The sequence below is a fragment of the Plectropomus leopardus genome, chromosome 17 (assembly GCF_026936395.1).
Source record: "Plectropomus leopardus strain MGB_pleo_1.0 chromosome 17, ASM2693639v1, whole genome shotgun sequence".
In the NCBI taxonomy this organism is placed as follows: Eukaryota; Metazoa; Chordata; class Actinopteri; order Perciformes; family Serranidae; genus Plectropomus; species Plectropomus leopardus.
Window position 1 is genome coordinate 9,301,840 of NC_142192.1, and position 21,187 is coordinate 9,323,026.

At 38.5% G+C, this 21,187-nt stretch overlaps 1 protein-coding gene across 3 annotated transcripts in view; it reads left to right on the top strand.

Moving 5' to 3' along the window:
* Positions 1-21,187, top strand: part of csmd3b (CUB and Sushi multiple domains 3b) — a 463,214-nt gene that overhangs the window by 373,581 nt on the left and 68,446 nt on the right. For all 3 annotated transcript variants that reach the window (XM_088090048.1, XM_088090049.1, XM_088090047.1), the window contains 16 exons: positions 549-740; positions 1,634-1,772; positions 3,406-3,593; positions 4,624-4,742; positions 5,961-6,036; positions 6,183-6,299; positions 11,654-11,767; positions 12,180-12,275; positions 12,656-12,859; positions 13,569-13,693; positions 14,242-14,338; positions 17,829-17,933; positions 18,029-18,147; positions 19,748-19,817; positions 20,383-20,499; positions 20,812-21,021. In XM_088090048.1, coding sequence (XP_087946174.1) covers positions 549-740; positions 1,634-1,772; positions 3,406-3,593; positions 4,624-4,742; positions 5,961-6,036; positions 6,183-6,299; positions 11,654-11,767; positions 12,180-12,275; positions 12,656-12,859; positions 13,569-13,693; positions 14,242-14,338; positions 17,829-17,933; positions 18,029-18,147; positions 19,748-19,817; positions 20,383-20,499; positions 20,812-21,021 — 2,088 coding nt within the window. The remainder of the gene's footprint in view (positions 1-548; positions 741-1,633; positions 1,773-3,405; positions 3,594-4,623; positions 4,743-5,960; positions 6,037-6,182; positions 6,300-11,653; positions 11,768-12,179; positions 12,276-12,655; positions 12,860-13,568; positions 13,694-14,241; positions 14,339-17,828; positions 17,934-18,028; positions 18,148-19,747; positions 19,818-20,382; positions 20,500-20,811; positions 21,022-21,187) is intronic.

Genomic DNA, 21,187 nt, shown 5'->3' on the forward strand with positions numbered 1-21,187 from the left:
TGCAGAACTAATGCACTAAACGTTATAAATATGAGAAAAGTTGTGATAGGAGTTTATCCACTATTGGTGCCTGAGTTCTCTGTATCATTTTCCAAGGAGGGACCAATTGTATTAAAATTTTTCTACGACTCTTAATATCTTTTTTTGAGATGTTAAATTGGTGGGTTATGGTCTCAGTAAATAATCCTAAATGCAAATGTCCTTCAAAAATAATCCAAGGGAGGTCTTCATCTGGGTGCTTTCTCTTCGTTTGACTAAAAATCTGAATATCAATATTTCACATAATTGAGAATCCAAATGTGCATAATGGTTCCACTTGAAAAACTCATTTGCCCCGCCAGAAATTATCTTAACAGATATTTTATAATACTGGATAATAAACAGTAACTTGAATTAGGACTGATTTTATGCACTGAATTAATGCATTAGCTTAATTAGCTATAGATATGCAGTGTGACACAGATTTTTATAATCGCCCTGCCTGCTTTCTCCTCCATTTGCTCCTCTTTCTCCCTGTCCCCTCTCTCCCTCTCTGTCTCCCTGTCCAGGCTCAGTAGCTACAGCCTGCAGGGACCCAGGTGTACCAATGAATGGCAGTCGTAGTGGAGATGGTCGTGAGCCGGGGGATTCGGTGTCCTTTCAGTGTGACCCAGGATACGAGCTCCAGGGGGACGACAAAATCACCTGTATACAAGTGGATAACAGATACTACTGGCAGCCCAGCCCGCCTGTCTGCATAGGTGAAAAGTCCAGCTTCCTTATATTTATAGGGACACACTATAGATGGGCTGTATGCACAACTGCAGTTGTTTAGGCCTCAGTACCTTGCTCAAGGACACGCCTGTGAGTGACTTATAGGAGGGCTGTGTAACATAATGTTTAATGATCTGAAGTTGTTACTTAATGCATACAGTGTGATGGTTTTCCATTATCCCACCCACATTATACTGCTGCTTATTATTGGAAATCTTTATAACTGCGATTTACTAAAAACCATTTACCCTCTGAAACCTGAGCAAATTCATTTGATTTCTTTCAAAAGCATGGGGAGAAGGCAATGAGCACCTTAACAAAAAAATGGCCCAAAAATGAAAAATTTGTACAAAATATACAAGAAAACTACCTAAAAATGTTTTTTAAAAAAAGAAAAGTAAAAATAAATAAATAAATAAATAAATAATAAAAAAAAGCCAAAAGTTAAAAAAGTAAAAATAAAAAGTTCTATACCAGATTTTTAAATGTATGATGGAAATAATTATAAATATGGTTTTCTTGTCATTTTCTCTATTTTTTTGTTAAGTTTTTAATAATGCCTCATATTTCAAAACTCATTTTCAGGTCATTTTCTTGTCCCCCAGTTTTAATTTCTTACAATTTGTGCAACATTTCTCGCCAAGTTTCTCATTTCTTTTTTCTCCCACGTTTTTGAAAGAAATTTGGTTTTGAAGGGATAATAGCTTTTCAAAAGTGTAAATTCAAAAGTGCATGCAGCACAGGAAAACTGATGTTGAACCAGGTTTCAAAGGGTTAAGAAACTGATTTTATGTGAATTAGTTTGAGGAAATACAAATTTTATGGTACTGTAAGACTTTGTTCCAATGACTGTATACCTTTTCTTGTGTTCCTATCATAGCTCCTTGTGGAGGAAACCTCACTGGCTCCAATGGATTTATACTGTCTCCTAACTACCCACATCCCTATCCTCACTCCAAGGACTGTGATTGGCTCATTGCTGTCAACTCTGATTACGTCTTATCACTGGCCTTCATCAGGTAACCTGTAACAAACCTAGTCCATTCTTTTTTCTTTTTTTTTAATATAATTTATATATTATACAGCATATATTTTTTTTATTTATATTTATTGATTTTGAAATGGTTGGTACATGACAGGTTAACATATCAAATGAGACACTGGCAGCGTACTCACTCATGTGTCTAAGAATGTTACTCCCGACGGGTTGAGGGCACACAATGCCAAGTACAATGTAAAGAAGTGCCTCACTTTTTAACAGCTAAAAAATAAAACAAAAAAAGATTTGTTTATCTAGGGTGAGTTTGCTGAACCCGCATTTTGGTTAATGGTTGGACAATGATAAGAAAGACAGTATTCTCAATTAGTGTCATTCTTGCTCAAAGTCCACAAACAAATGGGGAATAAAAATGGACTAGGTAAGTTGTTCTCAACCAGGGGTCAGGGAGCCACAAGGGTCCCTGAAAGAGTTCTGGGGGTCACCAGAAAAATGGAAAAAAAGTTAATTTTCACTATTTAATTCATTGTAGAAGTAAGACAATGTCAGTAAAAGTTGTATGCGTGCTTATTCTGATCATAACTTTCACTTTCTCCATAGTTATCTCTTCAAACTATAGTTGACAACAACAATAGAGTCCTGGTCCTAATCATGTTTCACAACCAAAATATTTTCAGATGGAGGTCCTTAAAGCCAAATCTGTTCAAATTGGGGTCTGTGACCTACTGTGTAACAATTTAGGGGTACTTGACCCAGAAAAGGTTAAGAATCACTGGACTAGGTCACATGGAAATTCTGACCCTTTGGTGAAACAGGAGAAGTTAATAGATCATCAAAACCATTAGGTTTTGATGATCTATTAACTTCAATCCTCCTATAACTGATGTCAGATTATCAAGCTTGTAGCCTCCAGGATTCATTTTATTTTATTTTGCAACACAGACTGAGCTGTAATCAAAAAAATGTCAGTGGCAGCTTCAGTGTTCACTGTATGAGGGCTTGAAAGCCATTTGGGACCATGACACTTTCTAAAAGTGGAAATTTTAGCTTCTAACATTCAGTTCGTTTTCTGAAAATGCTTTTAGGAACCTTTTGGACATGCTTTCTAGTAGGGCTGTAACAGTTCCTGTATTCATGTTGAACAGTCACACCGTGAAGGTCATGGTCTGGCACACGCATCCTTACACAGAATATATGGTATATATGCATATGCATGTAATGTGGAACCAAAGTTCATGAGCGCAAGATCTGCCAGGGAACTTTTAACTGTACACTGTTAGTAACAGGTGCTGAAATTAGCATAGCAAAGTTGATGGTGAGCGAGTCAGTCACTCTATGATGAGTGCAAATGAAACACTGGAGCTGGAAGAGCCAAAGAACAAAGTTGCTGGTAGGCCAAATTGGTGATCCTGTGTCTTTTACACTTGCGCCCCTGTCTGTTCTAAATAAATAAAGAAACTGTGTTTTGAACTTACACAGAACCGTGACTTCCGTGTTCCCTCACAGCCCTACTTTCTGTTACAAAAAACAACTCTGTAAATAACCTGTTTTCTATTGGAAACACAATCCTAAAATATGGTTTTGTGCTTTTCTCCCCATCTGCTTCCCCCTTCCCTCTTGTCCCTGTCTGTGTCATTTTCTTAATCTCTCTCCAGTTTCAACATTGAGCCAAATTATGATTTCCTGTATATCTACGACGGTCCGGATAGCAACAGTCCTCTGATTGGTAGTTTCCAGGACAGCAAACTCCCAGAGCGGATAGAGAGCAGTTCAAATACCATGCATCTAGCGTTCCGCAGTGACGGGTCTGTTTCTTACACTGGATTTCACCTGGAATACAAAGGTAAAAAAAATCTCCCGATAGTACCACCATCCTCATACGATACAATTTAGTGTTTAGTGCTGAAATAGAGTTGTATTCTCTGGGACATTCGGGTTTGTTTGGGAGTCATCTCCACAGCACAGATATATTTCACTCCAGTTTTAAGTAAACTCTTCTACTACAATATAATCACTCCGTCATTTGTTCTGCAGTCAGTGTCTAATTGTTTTTATCTTGAACCAGATCTCAGTACTGTATGTCTTTTAATGATGACGTGATTTAAAAAACCGAAAGTAGACATACAGTCCAGCTGGGAGTGTTTGAAAAGCCACTTTGTAGCTGTCAATTGTTTGAGAATAATTTTAATATACTCTGCTTGATGTAATTGCATCAGGGGCTGCTTTCATTCTCATCTGTTTTTCATAAGCAAGGTAAAGTGTTTCAGATGTCTCCTGTGATGAAAGGATGTCTCCAGAATGTGTTTAGAAATATTTAATTTTCACATTGAATAAAGTAGACTACTGCATTACCCCTAAACACTCAATACAAATGTGTTTGCGGTAAAGTCCCCCACGCCGATGATAGCGCACATCATGCTGATTTTAAGATGAAACAGAACGATTGCGCTCCCCATAAAGTCCCTGTTGAATTAGTGTTTGTTGAAATAGTCTGTCAGAGGGGTGAGTTTGATTCACTTGCACAAAAGAATCAGCGTTGGCTTCATGTGGACTCAGGAATTAAGTCTTGAGTTGATGCAGGGTGGCCACTAATCTTTTAGGAGGGGGGGGCAAAGCCATAATTTACAAGGTTCATGTAGCATACAAAAGCCTGGGGATGAAGTTGTCGTTCTTGCTCCATCTTTGGCTAAGGCAGCTAAGTCAAACAGACTGTTTTAAAGGCCAACGCAATGCCTGCCTCATTTGATTATGGCTAGGGATGTGGTTATTATTAATTTGACTTATTATTTATTTATTTATGTGTGCCTGTCGCTTTTTCTTTGCCTCATCCTCTCTTTCTCTCTGACTCGCTCGTTCTCTTTCTCTCTGTCCAGCCAAGCTGAGGGAATCATGCTTCGACCCAGGTGTGGTTCTGAATGGGACCAGGCTGGGATCCGATTATAAGCTTGGCTCCACTGTTACCTTCTATTGTGAGGCTGGATACGTTTTGCAGGTACAAAAAAAGAAGTGGATGTGTGGGTGATTGTTTGGTTGTTGTTTTTTGGTTTGGTTTGATTGGTGGCTGGTCAGTTCACCGGTTAGTTTGGTGATTAGATGGTTGGTTACTTATAGTTTATTTTATATGACATAGACATCATAGTAGCTTTAGAATTGAACCTTGATGCACAGGAATCAGATGCACTGTATTTAGTGTTTGAAGCAAAACGCTTATTTCTGTCACCAGGAGGCTTTTTAAAATTCAAAATAAAAAAAGAAATAGAGGAAAACAAAATACATTACACACAAACAAATACACCCTCAAGTACACACTCAAAAATACTTCAACACAAAATAAAAAATACCGGTGTGTTTACAGTCCTATTAGGTGTGTTGTTTCTCTTTTAGACATGATATAATACCTTTATTAAAAACATGAAAATTGTGTTGCTTTTTCATTTCAGTTGGTTGACAGTTTCATCGTTTTGCTCCTTTAACAGGGAAGACTGATTGTCCAAATCATGTGTTGTGTATTGCAATGCGATAGTCACTGTTTTCTGAAGCCTGTGTGTTGACTTTACTAGTGTGTTTGTGTCTTGTATCAATTCTTTAAAATAAAAGCGTGTAGGATTTAGGGGCACATATTGGCAGATATGGTTCTGTAGATGATATTCACGTCTATGTTTTCTTAAGTTTAAAATAACCTGAAAATAAGAATCCTTATGTTTTGCTTGCCTAAGATGAGCCATTTATATCTGTATATAGGTCCTCTTCCACAGAGTGTGCCACGTTGTTCTACAGTAGCCCAGAACAGACATATCAAACACTGGCTTTAGAAAAGGCTATTTGAGCTTTCATTTTGGTTGGTTCTCCTACACACTCGACACAAGGGAGAAGTACTGCAATCTTACCATTAGATACCACTGAATACTACTTACTGGACCACTAAGCCAAGATGGAACATGATCATTTGAGTGTTTAAAAATAAGCTTCAAGTTAGAACGGCTTATGAAGCTTTTCGAGTTGAGAGTATTGTGTTTTTTCAAGGTATAAAAAGGTGTCACATCATTGTTTTTTTTCTTCATTAGTTTTGTTTTCTGTCCAGATGATTGTTTGAATTGTCAGAAGGATGGTCAGTTGGTTGGTTGTTTGATAGGTTGGTGGGATAAGTGGTTGATTGGCTTGGTCAGTGGGTTGTTTGTCCAACAGTGAAATGCTTTTTTTTTTTCTTCAGGGCTATTCTACACTAACTTGCAGTATGGGAGATGATGGCAGACCTGGATGGAACCGGGCATTGCCCAGTTGCCAAGGTAACATACACTTAAAACACAGACTGGAATAAAACATCCCCGCAAACACAACTCGTTTTAGATTTACAGTGTGTTATTTACTGTGTATATATGTGCCTCTTTGCCTTCTCTTTATGTGTGTGCACGTGCATATTTTCTGTCTCCAGCTCCCTGCGGAAGTCGTTCTACAGGAACGGAAGGAACTGTTTTATCTCCCAACTTCCCCAGAAACTACACCTCTGGACAGACCTGTGTCTACTCTATATCTGTACCCAGAGAGTTTGGTAAGTTCATGCATAAACACAAATGTGGTATGGTGCACACATGCCATTGCATTTAACAGGATCATTTAGGAGTGAATATATATTTAGAATATTTCACACGGTACCTGTATGAATCTATTGGGTGTGATAGTTCAGTCTTTATACTTAAAAAGAATTCTAATGTAAGTGTTTAACGCTCTGAAGTGTAGGTGTGGAGACAACAGTTGAGAACCAAACCTGTGATCACAGTTTTCTTGACGTGTATTCTCCTATTGTTCTTTTGCTCAATGAAACAAAATCACATTAGCCCTTGTTTGATTATTAATGATGAAGCTCCCTGATCCCCTTTGGGGTTCTTTAAACCTCTGAAAAACTCGTAGATATATTACACACGATCAAAGGATGCTCGCTGGCCATTTATTTGATTCCAGGTCAGGGCCTCATCATTGAAGTGACATTTAAAGATGAGGCTGTTTTCATCTTGCCACGTTTGATTGGAGGCCAGACATAAATGACACTATAAAGATATGAATATTGTCAAGGATTCTTCACATTAAGTGAGGCTGTGTTGAGAATATGGGGGTATAGGAGGAAGTCTCCTCTGGTCGTGATCAAGGTTGGAAGGGGTGCTTTCAAGAAGCAATGTGTTGAAAATCACTGATTCTGGTCAACATGAAATATCAATAACGTAGTCTGAGTAATGCTAATATTAAATGTCTGTAACACTGATGGTTCAAATTTCAGTTAATTAAAGTTGAATCAGCTGTGTCACATTTCATGTCACTGTCAAGCATTAAAGTTCATTCTTGACCTTGGTAATAATAGTTTGATTAAACAAATTAAACTCAGGATCTACATACTTTTTCTGGAGCTTTCAACAATATTACAAATATTCATGAGCAACAGGGGTCTGCTGAGCTGCTGTGAGGATGGACTGGTGGACATGCAGGCTCAACAGCTGTTATAATTCCAAAGTACTTGTGAATAAAGGGTTGTCACGGTCATGGTAAACCCGGAAAAGTAATTCAATTTCACAATCATATTTTCCAGGCCTGGAAAGGTCATAGAATTAGTAAAAATCAATCAAAGTTTTGGAAAAATGATGGAATTTTGTTGCGTTTAATAAAACTGTCACATTAATATAAGTAATGTAGCTAAGTAATGTAAAATCAGGGCAAATTCATGCTCTGTAGGTGACGACATAATGTAGCTTAAATATACATTGACATGTGACCAGTTTTTTTTTTTACCTTTAGGCAGGTTTCTTCGTCTTCTTCCCACATCCCATCTCTTCCTTCATGTATGCCAGTGAGCTGAAATTATGTTTAAAAACGCAAGGCAAGTGGGTCAAGAAAAAAATACGTATATTCATGGTCCTGAAAAGTCATGGAAAAGCTTTGATATTTTATCCATGAAAATGTAAGGGAACCCTGTAAATAGGAGTATGTGGAAACAGTTTGACATTGTCCTCTTCAGCAGATACAGTTGAAAGCTTCTGAAAAAGCTTGTAAGTAGTCGTTAATTTGAGATTGTGTCATCAAAGTATCAATAGCATTTAATTTTAATGGTGTGTAAACTTACATTTGTGTCTCTAATACCCATTCAACATATCACATACAGTATTGACATCTAAATTATTGGTTGACAGACTTGGAACGACTGACTCATTGGGCCTGAGTTGAGCTTTTACAAACAATCAGTAATTGGTGGATATGATGTCCAATTATGCCCTGTGGTGTTATGCATAAATAGCAGCTTTCCCTGAGGCTGTTGATGGTTGCTGTCTCGTTATACAGTATTTGCGCAGCAGCTTTTGTAATGTCAGCTCCATGCAGACATATTGACTTAAAGGAGCTCACAATCAGTTGTCCCACATACTGTTTATGATCATTTTCTTTAGTTTGTGCCATAAATATGAATATATATATATATATATCAGGGAAACATGTAATCTTGGTTGCAAATGTTAATTTTACCCCAATTTTGCATTATATTCCTGCTGAAAGATTTCCAGGGCTGCCCCAGAGACCATTTTATAAGCTCCAGAACTTCATTAAGAATCAGCTGCAAATTTTTAAAGCTAGTTGAATGAGATCCTATCGGTGTAGTTTTTGTGGTTTAAAATCAGCTTGTGACAATATTTCTTGTTAAGGATATTAATAATGACATATCATTGATAATAGACCTACATAAGTACTCAAAATAACAGGCTTCAAATCTGGCACATCACATGACAAAGCGAGAACAACAAAACAGGTAAACACACACACACACACACACACACACACACACACACACACACACACACACAAAACAAATATTCAAATCTCAAAATTGAAAACTGAATACCTACCCAAGAAACAAAAATCCAAAAAGCATATATTTTGGAAGCTTTAATTAGCTATTTTTATCATTGTGCTGATATTCTGTGTTACACTGTGTTCATTCTCCAGCTGCAAGAACGCTGCTACATGCAGCTACATGCTACGTCATGGAAGCATGTATTCTTGGTTGCCGATGTTGATCATTTCTTCCCGATGTCGAATCATATTCCTGCTGAAACATATCTGGTTTTGTTTAGAAGCCTTTGTTGGCGATTTTTACATGGTAGTAAGGTTTGCTCTTCTCTGTGTCAGCTGTTGCCTGGCTGTAAGTACACTTCTACATGTAGCTACACGCTAACATCAGCAAAACATGTAATCTTGGTTGCCAATGTTGTTAATTTCTCTCTGGTTTCAGATCATATTCCTCTTGGCTCTTAGAGGCTTTTATTGTTAATTTTTCATGGTAGAAAGTGCTGCTTTAATAATGTTGCAGTCATTCCCTGGCTGCAGTTACAGTGCAGAGACATCGAGAGTACAGATACGGAAGACATGGAAATGCTGACCATCACTGGTCTTTTTTGGGAGGGGGGCTTAAAGAGACAGCCTCTAAAATGGAAATCTCACACAGCGAGTGAATAAAGGAGCTCCTGCACAGACAGCATGAGGATAATAAAGTTATTTTTGAACATTAAAGCTTGTAAATATGTTCTGTCAGGAACCCAAAATGTGAGTATGAACTAATGTGAGCATAATAGGTCCCCTAAAGACACTCAGACAGCCTCTGTGAACCTCCCACACAGAGCAAGAGTCAGAGGTTGTTTTGTTATGTTGCAGAGCAGCTGTCAATCCCCGCCCTAAAAAATAGCATGTCTATAATTTGGGAACTTGTGAGGCTCAAGGTTGCAGTTTTTAACCGTTTGATGATCAGAGAAGTTGAAAACAACCCACTGGACAGATTATCAAAAAATTAATGATTTTTCAACCTTAATACAAATGGCTCCTTCGGTTCAAACACCAGGTGGGAAATAAATCCTTGGCATTCGTCCCTGAGGAGACACTATACCTCCTGTTGAATGAAGACGTGGCTGAGGACGCCCACTCAAGCAGTTTATCAGGAGGCACGGCAGCTCCACAGGGATCAGGTTTTCTCCATCTGATGTCAAGAGCTGAAGCTGAAGCCTTTCAAATGAATAGTGAATCATTTCAATCATTTGATGACACACACTGTGGATTGATTTCAACTTTGCTGGGCCCGTTACTACCTGGATGACTGAACAGATCCTTGACACTACAGCGCAGGGGGATTTCACTACCAACAAGTCATGTGGTTACACAGTGTGGGAAAACTCTGCCTCAATCAGTTATCTCTGCATGTGTACATGTGTGTGCATCTTTCTTCAAATGATCCGTTGTTCTTCCTTGTTATCTCCGTTTGAGTAGAAATCTACCGTGATGTAAACTATTCCATGTGTGCATTAATGCTTTATGAGTCTGTGTGTGAGAATGCTGATTCATGTGTGTCCTCCTGCCTGAAATCTGTGCTGTTTTGAAACGGTTTCAGCTGTGAACTCCTCCACCTGCTCTGCTGTATGTCGATATTACAGCGGGACATGATGGAAACCTTAATCACTCTGGTTTCCTTAAAATCTATACATGGTGGGAGCTTTTAAGTTTCTGCTGACAGGCAGGATCCTGTCATTTTTTATGACCGCTCAACAGCATGCCCTTATACACATCCTCTTGTGCGACCATGTGAGATGTAAGAGGTTTGCTTTATCTGCGTTAAAGAGCTATATCTTGACAATTTTCTCCAGCTCCCTTTAATGCCTGCAGGGACAATTCAACGCCAGCTGAAAATCCACCGTTTTGTTTCTGATACGCATTGTTTGTCATTATTTTAACATGAAATAAGGTTTTACATGAGAGCAGTTAGGGTATACTTTATGAGTCAGAGTGATGCTTAATGTAGATCGTGCTTTAAAAGAACTCCACCGAGAGAAACGGTCTTGTACAAAGTGACCAGTGACCTTCTTATAGCCGAGTATCCTTGGCAATGTTCAGATTTAATCCTTTACACCTCAGCCTTTGGGGCCAAAGGGAGGGAGAGGGAGAGATGGAGACGTGATATGTCTTTGTGTGTGTGTGTGTGTGTGTGTGTGTGTGTGTGTGTGTGTGTGTGTGTGTGTGTGTGTGTGTGTGTGTGTGCGTGCGTGCGTGCGTGCGTGCGTGCGTGCGTGCGTGTGTGGGGTAGCAATGATTGTGTGTGTGTGTGTGTGTGTGGTAGGGGAGCTGGCTTCATTGAGGCTGAAATAAATGATATTTATCCCAAAGGACATTTTTTTTCAATGTGCTGCAGACAAACAAATGTTCTTTTATACAAGTCCACCTACAGATTTTCATCTTAGGGCAACTTCTAATTGTTTGAAGATGCAGTGATCATCCAAGACAGTTGGAGCAAACACAGTGCCTCAGGCCTCCAGGGGGCCCTCTAATGCTACCTGCCACTGCAGCTGCATTGTGAAATCCATGGTTTAGTCATGGTTCATGGCCACTGCAGCGGTCTTTTCACCTTCCATCATTTTGTAACAGTTAAAACATGGGTTTTGGGATATGATTTTGACAGGTTACCACTTGTGTCATATACCTTTCTTTCACTCTACCTGCCTGTATTACTGTAGAGACGACAGATAGAAAAACATCTTGCCCTACTGACTTATAGTTTTTGCCGACACCAGCATTTCACACAAGCTGTCAGCATTGATACACCACAGCCAACTGACAAGTGGGAGAGGGGGGTGAGTTGAACTGGTGCATGATGAAGATGAGGTGATGTTTTGACTATTAAGTGTCCTGATATGTAATTTTGTTCCAATAGATGGCTTCAAATAGAGTTTGACACTGCAGCTTAATAAAATTTAAATGAGGTATTACAGGTTAATTCTATCATTGGAAGGTCAGGCACAGACAGTGGCATGGAATAATAATTTGTCTCTATTCAAGTGTGGTTAACATATCTCGTTATCTGTCTTTTTTTCCTTTTTTTGTCTCTAGTTCTTTTTGGACAGTTTGTGTTGTTCCAGACATCTCTAAACGATGTGGTGGAAATCTACGATGGACCCACTCAACAAAACACACTGCTGTCTTCTCTCTCTGGGTCCCACTCTGGTAAGGATGGATGAATGGCTTGATATATGGTTGACGGGACAGATAGACTGAGCCCCGGGGATGAAAGGCTATTTGTTTAAGTACCATAGTGCAGCCTGACAGGGGTGCATGCGTGCACGCACGTGGTTAAGTTGTGGCTCGTTTTGAAGGTTATGTAATTACCGTTACTGGCGGCAAGTTTACATTCGGTAGTCAATACGAAATTACAAAATGAAGGCATGATTTGCTGCCTTTTCATCTTAAATAGTTATCTATAAAGTGAGAAAAAATAAATAATTTGTCACTTAAAGGCAACCAGTTTGAAGGAGAATTGTTTTGTAATGCATAAGTTGACAATGTGAATCAATCAACAGACCTTAGATGTCAAAATCCCTTTAAAATCCTCATCAAGAAACTCCCTCCCTCTCTCTAGGCGAGTCTCTCCCTTTAAGTTCGGGAAACCAGATCACGATAAAGTTTACCACAGTCGGACCAGAAACTGCAAAGGGATTTCACTTCGTATACCAAGGTCAGCCATTCACATCATTATTGTTATTAGTAGCCATTTTCAAACAAATGAATGAGAATTTTTTTAGCTATAAGGGTTTGCAGAACCTGTTTGTATTCCTTTTGTTGGAAGTTTTACACAATAGTAGTGTGAGTTTGTCTGTGTGTGTAGTGGTCATTGCTACATCATAAACCTTGGCATTTTGGGGAAATGGGGTGTTATGGTTTATCTGACATTTTGTAGATGTCTACAATATACAGTTTGATTTTTGTTTTTTATGTATTTAACCTTTATTTACCCATAAAAGCCACACTGAGATGTCATAGCCAAGATAGGCCACAATAATTGTACATTTTCCTATCAATACTAACGTTTTTGTGACATCTTCCTCATTCCTGCAGCTGTACCAAGGACCAGCTCCACTCAGTGCAGTTCAGTCCCTGAGCCGCGCTTTGGGAAGCGTCTTGGTAATGACTTTGCAGTTGGCTCGCTGGTGCAATTCGAGTGCAACCCTGGTTATGTCCTGCATGGCTCCACTGCCATAAGGTGTGAGAGTGTACCTGACAACCTGGCTCAATGGAACGACACCTTGCCAACATGCATAGGTAAACATGAATCAAGAAATTAGGCAGGAGATTGTCATTTTCCTATTCCAGATGCAGTGACATTTTAATCCCTTAAAGCCTTGATTGACATCAGTTTTCTTGTGCTTTATTGAGATGCCTTTCGCAAGCTATGTAACCCTTGAAACCTAAGCACATTAGTTTGATTTCTTTGGAAAACATGAGAAAAAAGGCAATGAGCAACCTGCTAAGAAATTTCTTGCAAATTGCAATATATGCATATATTTAAAATTATATTGCAGAAAAAATGTATACATTTTTTTTTTTTTTAATTATTATTTTTTTTTTGGTTTTCTTGTTTGTTTTTGTTTTCATTTTACTGTTTTTGCTTATCTTTAGGTTATTTTCTTGTTGCTTTTTTATTTATCTATTTTTTAAATTTCCTGCTGTTTTTTGGGCCATGTCTTATTCAGTTGCACAATGCTTTTTATCCATGTCTTTGAAAGAACTCAAACCAATTTGAAAAAAACAGTTAAAAAGAAATACAAACAATTCAATTGCAGATTTCAATACAGCCAAACCCTAAACTTAACTTTGCCAAAGCTGTCTCCTCATGCTCTCTGGTCTTTACTCCCTGCAGCGAAGAGATGGTACAGCCGACTTTCTCTTTTCCTGTTCCTTGCAGACAGAGTGTTGTTTCAACCTCTGCTTTTTTCCTCTTTCCGCTCTGTGTGTTTTGCCTCTCTCTCAGTTCCCTGTGGGGGTGTATTGACCTTTCGCCGTGGGACCATTCTGTCACCTGGATATCCAGAGCCCTACGACAACAACCAGAACTGTGTGTGGAAGGTCTCCGTTCCAGAGGGGGCTGGAATACAGGTAGCACCCGTCACACGCTGCTTCCTGGCTGACCTATGTATCATTGGCTTAAAAGCTGAGCAGGCAGGATGTCGAGAATGATAAGATAATATTAGAAGGATGAATGGATGGATGGTTTGTGAGAGAGGGCCCATCCAGAGATAGGATCTAATCGAGAGAGATAATGCTTGATTGCGTGTAAGCTAAACTGCTCTCACGGACAAATACAAAGGCAAAGATGCCTGTGACACGAAACAGAGTCTGTTACACGTATTTGACAGACACCTACCCGCATTACAAGGTAAGTGATCTGCATAAAGTGACTTATTCTTTTTCGGTAACAAACAACCTTTTATGATGTTTGACAGTTTCATTAAGAAAACTTAATTAACAGCAATTAACAAATGTGTTATAGTTTCTTTCTGATTTTTTTCATAGAAGTAGCAGAGTTGCAGAATTGTACCAGATGGAATCAAATGACACTTAAGGTGCTTTTTTTGAAGACAGTGACACAAGAGCTAACAAGAGCACATTCTGTCTTTCTTTCCCCTTTTTATCCATCTCTGCAGATACAAGTTGTGAGTTTTGCCACTGAGCATAACTGGGACTCTTTGGATTTTTACGATGGTGCCGACAACCACGCACCAAGACTGGGCAGCTACTCTGGTAAACAGATTTTTTTTTTCTTTTCAGTATTTTTTTAAGTGTTGCCCAAAAAATTACACATATTATTGAAAAATGTTATTATTGACAAAAAGATAATTTTGAAAATGACGGTGGCTAAGTGTGGGACAAATCAATCAATCCATCAAGAAAAAAAAAGGAAAAATAGACAAAGAGTGAGACGAATTGTAACAGATTATCAAGTAGAAAATAATAAACTTAATTGTAATAAAGAATATAGATATTTTCAACTAGAAATGTGGTGAATCATGCAATTTAGAGTTTAATTGTGACAGTTTTGATGGCGGTTGTTAATTGACGGAGAAGACTTTACTTGACAACATTCAACATTTTCTAATTATCATGACATGGAACTTTATTAATCCTGAAGGAAATTCTTGTGATAGAAATAGCTCAAAAATTACACCAACATAAGAATAGCAACAGTCGAGCAGTGATACTTAACCTCGGCCTGCGGGCTGACCTGTGATGGTGTGCCAGGTGGTCCACCAACCATTTTCTTATTCACAGTGGAAACAAAATTATTCATGTTTGGATTTTTTGTGTACTTAAATGTAAATAAGGTGCAAGAATGCAAAAAGAAACAAACTAAATAAAGCATTTTAAATCAAAAAGAAGTTCAGGGGAAGGATCCCTCGACCCTTCTACAGAGGTCCAGGCTAATCGTCATATGTTAAATTTTAATTTTTGTTTGTTTATTAACTGGCCCCTATTCTCCTGTCATTTTACAAAACTGGCCCCCAGGCAAAGAGTGTTGGGTATCCCTGCAGTAGAGTAATGCATGTTAATGTATAAGGAGTACAAAACTAAGGAGTACAACTAACACAAGAGCTTAACAGAGAACCAATAAAAGCAAGATAAATTACACAAAAGAAGTAAACTAAAATAGAATAGACCTAAAAATAGGCCTAAAAATAGGCCTGTCATGTTAGTTGTGGTCAAAAATGAGCATATAGGAAGGAATAAGGCACTGACCCCTTTACAAGCATTCGTGCTCTATTGTGTTGTAATCTGATCAATATAGCTTGAAATTTAAATGCATCATGACAACATGTACAAACGAACTTTGCATGTTGTCGTAATGTTTTAAGGAGTACAAGATGCTGGCCATGTGATCCCCAGCAATTAGAGCTAAACTGGTCAAATTTCCTCCAGCAGGAGCTGTGGAACACATTTACTGACACCTGCTTGTTTATCTGTGTTGTCTTGAATGATGTACTGTATGAGATATATGTGTCATATAGCTAATTAATCCTCTTACACTCTAATTCTCTATTAGGAATAGATATTCCGGAAGCAACCCATGACATGATGTGTTAAACACATTAATTCCAAAAACAATACAATTATGTCTAAATGCCCCCACAAAGTTACTCCACAGTGTCATTTGCTGTATTTTTAAGTTGATGGAAGAGCCACAGATTTTTTTCTAATTCATGGTAATAACAACTGATTAGCAACAATATAACAATCATTTAAAAAGTGTAAACCCTAATTACAAGTAAAAACGTATATTCTACATAGGACTCATCACACTAATCTTTCCCTATAGAAAATCATATTTAAGGGTAAATTTGGTCCTGGACATGTATGCAGAAAACAAATATTTAATTAGATAATGTTTCATTTGCGTATTTAAACATACAGTTTCAGAAAAGATAATACAAAAAATGATCGTCCTGATGTAAGTAATTAACCTAGGAGGCTTTATGGTGATATCTATCAGTTAACATTTTACACTTCTCACCTGTAATGTCTTTTTGTTATAAAAATGTATGTTATTTTACTATACATAAAATGAAGGCCCTTTCCTCAAATTTTTCTCATACTCTGAGCCAAAAATCTCCACTTCAGTAGCACTTACATGCACCAAAATTTTCAGTTATATTCCTATCTATATTGTGGTAAAGAGAGGTTTTTTCATGTATCATTCATAGCCTACTTTATACAACATTTTATTCCTAAAAACACAGCAAATTTTTTTTAAAGGTATTGACTGTAGTTTCTGATTGATGAAGTGAAAAAATTCCCTCCGTCAAAACCTTTGATTCTATCATGTCATGAAACATGACATGAAACTATAACTTTGAACCTGGCTTTATTCAACGTCCAGATTTTGTTCTAGAAAGCCACACAAATTAGTGCATATTTTTTTGGTATTTTTTTAGTCCTACTATAAGTAATATACTTGGGAGGGTTCAGGGTGATATCTGTATGTTAAAAATTGTTCCCTTTTTCTCTTAAAAAATGTGTCTGGTCTAAATATTGGCAATGACTCCAGTGGAAGTCCCTCTGCTCCAGTAATTCATATTCAACCCAAGAAATGTGTGTAGTATGGGTAAAGCATTTCTCTGGATTCATTCACTCGTATAATTCATGCAGACTTCCAAAGGGGGAGTCAGCACCTACTGGGGATACTAATACTGCTTTTAGGGAAGCAAAGTCATCTGATTATCTGCTCGTTGTGTTAAATAATCTATGGAGATGAGGAGGATTTTTGGCAATGAAATGACAGCGTTTCCAATAAACAGTTATATTAATACATGCAGAGTTATGACTTTCTAACAGGGTTAATTACAACTGTTATTATAAATATTGTCATACAAATCCTGAAATAACTGACATTATTAAATCCACACAGTTAATTATTCACCACCATTCATCATTTATTACTGAGACAAAAAATACACACACACACATATATATATATATATATATATATATATATATAAAGATATATTTTCCCTATTATAATAATGAATATTATTTTCTCTGGAATCTGAACACAACCAGCAGGGGGGCTATAAACTGATGAAAAATTTGCTAATTAATTCCCTTCACAACAGGCAACCAGTAGCATCCATCGGCCCAATTCACTCATCGTTTTGAAGAAAGTCTCTTCAGCTTTGATTGTTTTTTACTGAAACACTACACTACACTACAAAAAAAACAACATGTAAGTCAAAATAAGCTCACTGACCACTGAGAAAATCACTCCACAGGTGACTACTGTTAGAAGATACTATACCACAGCTGCGTCTTCAAAACCATCCAAGACATTTTCACTGATGAGGAGATCAGAGCAGGTTAATGTTTCTTTACATTACAGTCATCTGCATATTATTGTGAAGGGCCGTGACAGAATCACACTGTTGCACTGTGCCAGCTTTGCTTCAGTAGTGCAGTACCCGTTTCTCTTTACTTTCTACTTTCCCTCGCCACACTAAGTAGGTCAAGCCAACATTTGAAAAGTGGTTTCAAATAAAACAGATGTCTCATATAAAAGTAATTCCCCTCTCCCTCCTTTGAGAACACTTCACAAACAAAAAAAAGTAAAAAATGTAGGTTTGGGAGGTCTTTGTAGTTTCCTTTGCTGTCAAATAACTAAGATCCCCTGCTTTCAACCCTCAGTTGAAAAATGAAAAAAATGTGATCATGGTCCTCTGTTGCTCTCCTCTCTCCTTGCTTTTAGGCACAACCATCCCCCCTCTCCTGAATAGCACATCTAACAACCTTTATCTGAGCTTCAGCTCTGATATTAGTGTCTCAGCTGCTGGTTTTCACCTGGAATATACAGGTAACATGTTTGTTTTGTACACAGCTTCATCCAAAGCATATAACATATGATGAGTGAGGCTTCTACAATCATGTTTATTCCACATTTCTCACTAGCTATTGGTCTGGAGTCATGTCCAGAGCCTCAGACTCCAAACTACGGAATAAGACAAGGAGACAGATTTATGGTGGGAGACGTGGTGCAGTTTTCATGTGAACAAGGATACTCTCTTCAGGTAAATACACAGCCTATATACTGTTTGTCTTTCTGAGTCATACCAGCTACTGGAGGTTTAAGGGGCATTGGAGGATAGCTGTTCCAGATACACAGAACACACACATGCACCACAAATTGCAGTTGTTTAATGCAAACCGACAGCCGGATATGTATGTGAAATCATGAAAGGCTGCTCAGCTTTTCTGATGTGCCGCTATTCACTCTTTTTATCCCCTGGCTGCACAAAACCAAGAACTATTTAAACTGTGAATCAGAAGGAAACCCTGCTCTCGGGTCGTTTTCCCAGCTCTTACTAAACATACAACTCCGGTGTGGTTTGCACAACTCTTGAATAATATATGTCTCTGGCGTGGTCTGCCCAATTTCTGGAGTACTATATCCAGCTCTAATAGAGGTTCGCCCTCCTCAAGCTCAAAGGGTGGCTTCCTTATTACTATTTGTTTCTTTCTCTGACATGTTTGTATCATTTTCCCAGTAGTGCTCCTTTTGTATTCAAATCTGAAAATTCTCATTTTAACACGTTTTCCACGTTTCCTGCATGATGTCGTTGCTACAAATAAACACCCTAGCCAGGCTAATGCACCTCTTTGTGACTGAGCCAAGCCTTTTTTGAGAATTGTGTGCTATCAATCTTAGACTCCCAGTTTTGAGAGGCAGACATCTGTGCCGGCACTACTGCTGTGGGTGTCACATTCCTTCGATTCTAAAAGTCAAGCAGTAACACAAACAAATTAACTGCTCGAGGCAGCGGTAGACCAGCAACTCCCATGTTCTGTGATGGCATATAACATTTTTTTGTAAAATAAGTCTGGTGGCTTTTAAGTGAGCGATGTAACGTCTTCAGTTCTCTGTGGGAAAGGGCTGTTCCGATGGCAAGGTAAAGGGATGAAGTGCTCTAAACACAGGTTACACTTATATTTTTTTTAGGTGGTCTTTTCTATTGGTGGCTAGGATATGTTTTGCTGCCACTCCTGTCCACAGTCACCACACTTTTGACGGAAACATTAATTTTACCTCACACAACATGAGAGTTTCAGGTCTATAGCTGCCTCAATGTTATTTTGCAACTTTCTGAATTGAACTAATGTGACATCCACAGCAGTATATTTATTAGCTTCTATGTCCTCTCTGTAGGTAATACACTGACTATGGATCTCTAGATATATTTATATACTAGAGTAGGACCAATAAATAGCTGTAATATGCAATATATATGCAGTATTATATTATGTTGAATCTCGATGTATCTCCTCCTGGTTCAGTAAAGCTTTAATAACGATAAAATAGCATCATCCTCCACCTCCATGTATACAGTCAGTCATACTGTCAGAGAACAGTGTGTGGGGGTTGAGGGAGGGGAGGGCATCAGCGCTGTAATCGACAATGGCTGAGTGGGAGTTTCCATTTGAAAACCTGGAAAAGAACACATATTGAATCAGCCTTAAATATGCAGCCCTGCATTACTACAACTCATCATACTAATGCAGATTACTGATGAGTAGATAAAACTGTACTTTAAACCAAATTATATTTTATATATGTGGCAATTTCCTAACTGCTAAATGATTGTAATATTGTGGTTGTTTTTACATTTCTAGGGCAATGCCCATATCACCTGCATGCCAGGACCTGTTAGGAGATGGAACTACCCTGTACCACTATGTCTCGGTAGGTGTTCTCTTGCAGTACATGTATGCACACACACATACACAAATGCATGCAATCCAGTCTGCATAAACTGCAAACCTGAGTGCTGCAGGAATGATGCAAGCAGTTTCCACTGCCTGCCCTGACTCTCTGGAAAATAAGCCGTTTGATCAATTTGCTCTTCTGTGATGAGCTGATTATTTAGTATTCTGTGCAGAATGTGATTAAGCTTTTAAACTGATGCAAAGCTAAGTCAGAGTCTGCCATAAACATGCAGAGTGTGCCAAAGCATCAGCATGCACTGAGGCAAACTAGAGGAAACAAGCCCTGGACAGACATCTACTTGCACAATGGTAATTTATTCAAGATGGGTATTTATTCAAGACTCAGAATATTAATGTGTTTTTCAAAATGATGCAAAATGTCAGGTTGAAGATACTCAAGTGTCCAGTCAGCAGCAGTGTCTTAAAAAAGAAGTGCTCTTCGTCTCCTGCACTAGTGTTGATGTGGTGCTTTTAACGCAGAAACACTGTTTTCCTTTTTTTCTCTCTTTCTGTTTTGTGTGTGTTTGTGTGTGTGTCTTCAGCCCAGTGTGGTGGGTCTATGACAGATGTAAGTGGAGTGATTCTAAGTCCTGGTTTCCCTGGCAACTACCCCAGCGGATTAGACTGCACATGGACAGTCAACTTACCTGTCGGCTTCGGTAAGAAACACTGTCAACTCTGAACTTAAGAAATGTGTGTGTGTGTGTGTGTGTGTGTGTGTGTGTGTGTGTGTGTGTGTGTGTGATTTTTTTCTCAGTTTGTCTGTGTTTCTATTTTCTCTGTTTCTGTTTCCCTCTTCATGTATTTATTAATTTCTTTAATTACTCACTCCCCCACTCAATCAGTGTTGGTGGCCTTTATCCACGTCATTAACGAGTGGTTGCAGATGTAGCATCTAAAAATGTTTTTATCAGCGGCCTCTTTGTCAGTCAAGCTTTGCTAATTGCTTTAAATGTCAAATCGTTTCTCAGGTATCCATCTCCAGTTCCTGAACTTCTCGACTGAAGCAATCCACGATTACTTAGAGATCCGCAGCGGAACACTGGAGATGGGCTCGGTCATTGACCGGTTCAGCGGTCCAATCATCCCCAAGCCTCTGTTCAGCACCACTCACCAGACCAGCTTTTTCTTCCACAGTGACTACTCACAAAACAAACCAGGGTTCCACATCACATTTCAGGGTAAATGTTGTCTCTACAAGCCCTTCTCCAGCATCTTGTGTACACTGTTCATTTGCTAAGCAAAGCAACAAGAGCAGAGGTCAGACTTTGCTTTTTCTTTGCTGAAAACAGTGACTGTGACCAATTTGGAAACTAGGTTGTCAGAGTAAAGCCACGTTTGCACTTT